Genomic DNA, 5,133 nt, shown 5'->3' on the forward strand with positions numbered 1-5,133 from the left:
GAGATTATCACATTATCTAATATATTAATTAACTAGTTTATAACTTGGGGGAACCACCGTTATAAAATTAATTAAACCTTCATACTAAAAATTCAAAATTATTAATCAGTTATTTTAAATATGTTATAAATTAAGAGATATTTTTTAGTTAAATAAAACTAGTTTATAACCCATGAGAACCACGGTTATAAAATTAATTAAACTTTCCTATTAAAAAATCAAAATTATTAATCAATTACTTTAAATAAATTATTATTTAAGAGATATTTTTTTAGTTATATAAAATTATAATCATTGATTTAAATAAATACGTGAAGTTGTATCACCTTATAATTTGTATTAATTTAATTTTATTTATTAATTTAATATTATTAATTTAATACAATTAAAGTGAAAAAAAAATTTGAAATTTAAATTTAATGTAATTAGGGTAGAAATTTTAAATTTTGAAATTTGAAATAAATAATTAATATGTTGACAACTGGTATTATATAGGACATATAATATTAATGCAGATTTCTAATATAATGACACTAGTCAATAAAAGAATAAATATATTCATTTATTAGAATATAAGGATAATTCAATAAACTTTTATTTTTAGATTTTTTATTTTTTATTTTTTCTTGTAACATTAATATATAATTCAATAAAAGCTCCATAACATTAATTAAAATAATTTAATATCATTATCTATATATTTTATATTTTTAAACTTATGTTGATATCTACAAAAGATTTTAAGGTCGAAATGTTTTACAGACCAGTCCAAGTTAAACCTCGTATTTTAGGTACAGTCCGGTCCAAATCCAAACCCGATTAGTGGTAAAAATAAAACTCGAAAACCGATCCATTAATATGATTATCCGATCTAGTCCGGGTTGTGTCCCAATTTGATTCGGTCCAATAGGTCATATGTTCATCCTAGACCTAACAAGAGGCTTTTTTTCCCCAAATTTTCAAATAATTTTACTCGTGATAAACAAAATCATCAAATAATAAATAAATTCTCGAAAAACAATTCAATCATTTATCTTATTCCGCAATATTGAACAAATAAAAATAAAAAAAATTCAATCCTTTTAATTCAAATTGATTGTATTAACAACTTATGATCAAATCAAATATTAACCCACAATCCTTAATTGATGGCCGTACAAACCCTACGAATTTGTCCTTGTCTCCCAGTTTTCAGCTCAATATTACCCATCTTCACCATTGCTCTTCCAAACTCAGCGTTGAATCGCGATCCAGGTTGGCCTCTAACACCCAAGAACCCTTGTACATACCTCTGAGTCCTCCTGTCACTCCATAGCTTTGCATCGGATTCAATAACTCCACGTCCATTCCTCAAGTTTTCATAGAAGGAATTGCCAAAGCTATTAACACTGCCGGTATCCATTGCCACACGCCTAAACGCATTACCACCATTGGGGCATAGTGCCCGGAGCTGTGGTAGGAATGCTTGGTTTATATCCGGGTCGGGTCCATTGGTATTGTTGAAGTTGTATAGTCTATAGCTGAATAGCAGACAAGCTGCTGTTCCAATTGTGTGTCCTCCTGATGATAAAGAAAAAACAAAAAACAGATCTTTAATTGATTTATGAGTTAATGCATGCATGCTGATGCATTATTCCATGCTCTGTAGTAGATATTATTTAATTTGCTGCACTTACCAACAAGAGTTACAAGATCTTGAGTGTTAAGACCTTTATCAGCAAACTTTCTAATTTGAACAGTAATAGGATCGGTAGCCCCAGGCAAGTTGGCAGTATCCGATGCTTGCGAAACCAATCCATCTCTGCGCCCTAATGGCACCTGCCACCTACGTCCACCCGTCTGCAAGATATTGAAAAAAGGTTAATAAAGAACACGTACAGTTTGACATTTAAATGTAAGTTCTTAACAAACACCTTGATGGATATCAATGTAAAATTTAATTACCAGTACAACAGAATCACGGGCAGCTAGGGCAACAATATCAGCACAAGAGACCACACCAGGGCATGCAGATTCGAGCTGGGCCTTTGCAGCATCAATAACTTCAAAGCCTGTCAGTAGGGAGTTGGGTCCGGAAGCCTTTTCAGTCGACGGGCCTTCAATTAGTATAGATGCATCACAGCCGTTGACGAAGCAGTCATGGAAGAACATCCGAAGTAAACCAGGTGCAATAGTGGCGTTGGATTGGACAGCAGACCGAACCGCTGATTGGACTATTGATTCGACCCTTGGACAGGTGGCCCTGTAGAAGCCCACCCGGGTGCCCTGGCCTCTACCCCGATTGCCTTGACCTCGCGCCAAGGTGGCTAACAGGAGAATCAGCAGGATAAGTGTTTTGTTCAGAGAAGAAACCTCCATTACTATGGAAGAGTACTGGATGTTATTTATGTGTCAAAGAATTGTGTATGAGCGATGTTGAATACTGTTTTTAGTGTATGAGGTGATGAAGACATAGCAGGGAGGGAAGGTATTTATAACCGTTAGGGGTGATCTTAAAAGGTCAACTATACGTGGTTTTAAAAAGTCAGCGAACTCGTTATGGAGGTTAATTCAAGGAAGCAAGGTGAAGGAGAAACCTTCAGAGTACTGGGAACATGTGGGATACTGGGATCCAGCTCATTGTCACAAACAGGAGAGGGTAGATGATCATAGGTCATTTGATTTGACGATTTCCAAATTAATAACAATAAAAATTTTATGAGGTTTTAAAATATGTGTTGGTAATAACAAGCCAAGTCAAAAGCAACCAAATGAAAGTACTCTCGATCGAATTAGTTTAATTATGCATGCTGGGTTAAGTTTTCAGACTTTATCAAAGAAACAATTAATTAACAAGTAATTATATTCATGGATATAATATAATTTTGTATTATATATAAACAAATACTCCGTAATAGAAAGCATATGGTTATTTCTTGTAAGCTGGAAGCAGAAACTATTCAAACAAGGTTTCCGAATAGACACTATACGTCCCAGAAAAAAAAAATCCATTTAAAATTAACCGAAGAAATTATAGCAGTCAATAATGATGGTGCTTAATAACTTATCTAATTCACAGAATTTGATAAAGAAAATAAGAATTATACTTATGATAACTGCGTAGATCTATTGTATTTTTAGTCTAAAGTTAATGAAAGTGAAAATACGTACAAAATGAATTATGTGTGATCGATAAGAATATAAATTAAAAAACAATACATTATTTGAAGAGTTCGATGACTGTGTTTAATTATCGTATATAAATGAAAAACAATACATTATTTGAAGAGTTCGATGAATTGTATATAAATGAAAAACAATAAATTATTTGAAGAGTTCTGAACCTAAAACAATTCACGGGAATAGTATCTCAAAAAGACAACAACTCAAATGTGACGTGAATATGTTATTGGTGATTTTTAAATAATTTAACTGACAAATCAATATTTTATTTTGCTGTTGTTAAAGACCATCTTATTCGTAGGAAGCCTAATGAGAGCTTCATTTTGGGATTTCATTTAAAAATAATTATTGATTTATTTGTTTTTTGAAAAAGTTAATAAATCAGAAAAGAAAAAATTAACAATATGAAGAAAAAAAACTTTTAAAATAACTTCTTACCAATCTTTCAAAAAAAAGATTTCAATAAGTTATGATTTGAATTTTATTAAAAAATTTTATAAGTTTTTAGGTTGTAAAAGACAAATACTTTTTAAAATATATATAAGCAAAATAAACATTTTTTTAGAAAAAATTAGTTTATTGATTTTTCCAACCACAAAATTTAATCCAAATATTTTTTAAAAAACTAATTTTCTCATCACCATAAATCGATAAATCTTTTTGAAAAAAATCTTTTGAAATTCAAAATAAAATCTTTTGCAAAAAATCTTGTAGCTATGAGTATGTTAATTACTCCATTATCATGAAAACTAAATCATTGATAATAACTAAAACACCAAGAAAATTTGCATTATCAAAAAAAAAAACTTTTTAAATAATTTTTCATCAACCTTTCAAAAATAAGATTTCAATAAGTTAGAATTTAAATTTGTTCAAAACTTCTTATAATTTTTTGGATTGTAAAAAACAAATACTCCTTAAAACAAATATAAGTAAGACAAACATTTTTAAATGAAAAACAATTTATTGACTTATTGATTTTCTCTTATCACAAAAAACTAATTTAAACATTTTTTTTAAAACTCATTTTTTCACCATATAAGTCAATAAATATTTTTATGTAAAAGTTAATTTGAAATTCAAAATGAAATCTGAAAGACACTAATAGTTAAGAGTAGTTTACTATATCATCATGAAAACTAAATCATGGATAATAACTAAAACACAAAACTAATTTTGCTATAATAATATTTTCGATTTTTTTTTCTTTTTGACGTTTTTTCAAGATCTTTAACAAATTAAAACTATATTTATGATAATTCGAAAAAAAATTAATCACTAATACCAGTCTTTTGGAATATGCTACTAGTTTTCTTGAGCTATCAGGTTGTAAAATATTAATTTAACTAAAACTTTAAAAAAATAAATAAATAAAAATACAAAATACAAAATAGCCTAATAGTTATTCATAACGAATAAATATACGTTAGGTCTTTTTTTAAGATTTTTCCAAAAGTATTTTAATTATACACACAATTCAAAAGTAACTAAATATGTTTTTCATAGTCTATATTTCAAATCAAGTCCTATCCAAAAGCTCATGTTAGTGATCTATGTAACTTCTAATTATCTTAGGTATCTTTACATGTCATTAAACATAAAAAGAAATATGTAAGATTTTCTGTCTTATAAGATACATAAATAAGCTCTAGATACAAAAGCATTTATAACGAGTTTTCAAACATGTTCTAAAATTATTGGTCTGATGCAAGGAATTTGTAACTAATACGAAAACAAAGCATAGTTTGGAAATCATTATTTTAGATATATGTGAAAATTGACATTTCAAATACCATTCTGTAATACCAATTAATTTGAAACAAACGATTCCAATATAAAAGATCCAAAATATTCTTTGGAAACCAACGTTTAAAATACCAATCTATAACACCATTTTGAACCCAATAATATCAATATACAATCCAAAGTACTTTTTGAAAGCAATGTCTCAAAGACCAATCTATAATACAT

General features: G+C 28.6%; 1 protein-coding gene across 1 annotated transcript; it reads right to left on the reverse strand.

The window, feature by feature from the left end:
• Window positions 1–1,063: 1,063 nt before the first annotated feature.
• Window positions 1,064–2,606, reverse strand: LOC145053915 (peroxidase N1-like). Its single transcript, XM_079002034.1, has 3 exons — window positions 1,945–2,606; window positions 1,677–1,839; window positions 1,064–1,560 (listed from the first exon to the last, which is right to left on the reverse strand). Exons 1-3 carry the CDS (start codon window positions 2,356–2,358, stop codon window positions 1,142–1,144), a joined length of 996 nt encoding a protein of 331 aa, XP_078858160.1. The 5' UTR covers window positions 2,359–2,606; the 3' UTR covers window positions 1,064–1,141.
• Window positions 2,607–5,133: the final 2,527 nt, after the last annotated feature.

The sequence above is a fragment of the Lactuca serriola genome, chromosome 5, assembly GCF_051521515.1.
Source record: "Lactuca serriola cultivar US96UC23 chromosome 5, Lser_US96UC23_V15, whole genome shotgun sequence".
Taxonomy (NCBI): domain Eukaryota; kingdom Viridiplantae; phylum Streptophyta; class Magnoliopsida; order Asterales; family Asteraceae; genus Lactuca; species Lactuca serriola.

Excerpts from the sequence above, each read along its gene's own strand:
- LOC145053915 (XM_079002034.1), bottom strand. The coding sequence starts at position 2,358 with ATGGAGGTTTCTTCTCTGAACAAAACACTTATCCTGCTGATTCTCCTG. Across the intron at positions 1,840-1,944 it reads CCCGTGATTCTGTTGTACTG|ACGGGTGGACGTAGGTGGCA; the intron begins GTAATTAAATTT and ends AATATCTTGCAG. Across the intron at positions 1,561-1,676 it reads AGATCTTGTAACTCTTGTTG|GAGGACACACAATTGGAACA; the intron begins GTAAGTGCAGCA and ends CTTTATCATCAG.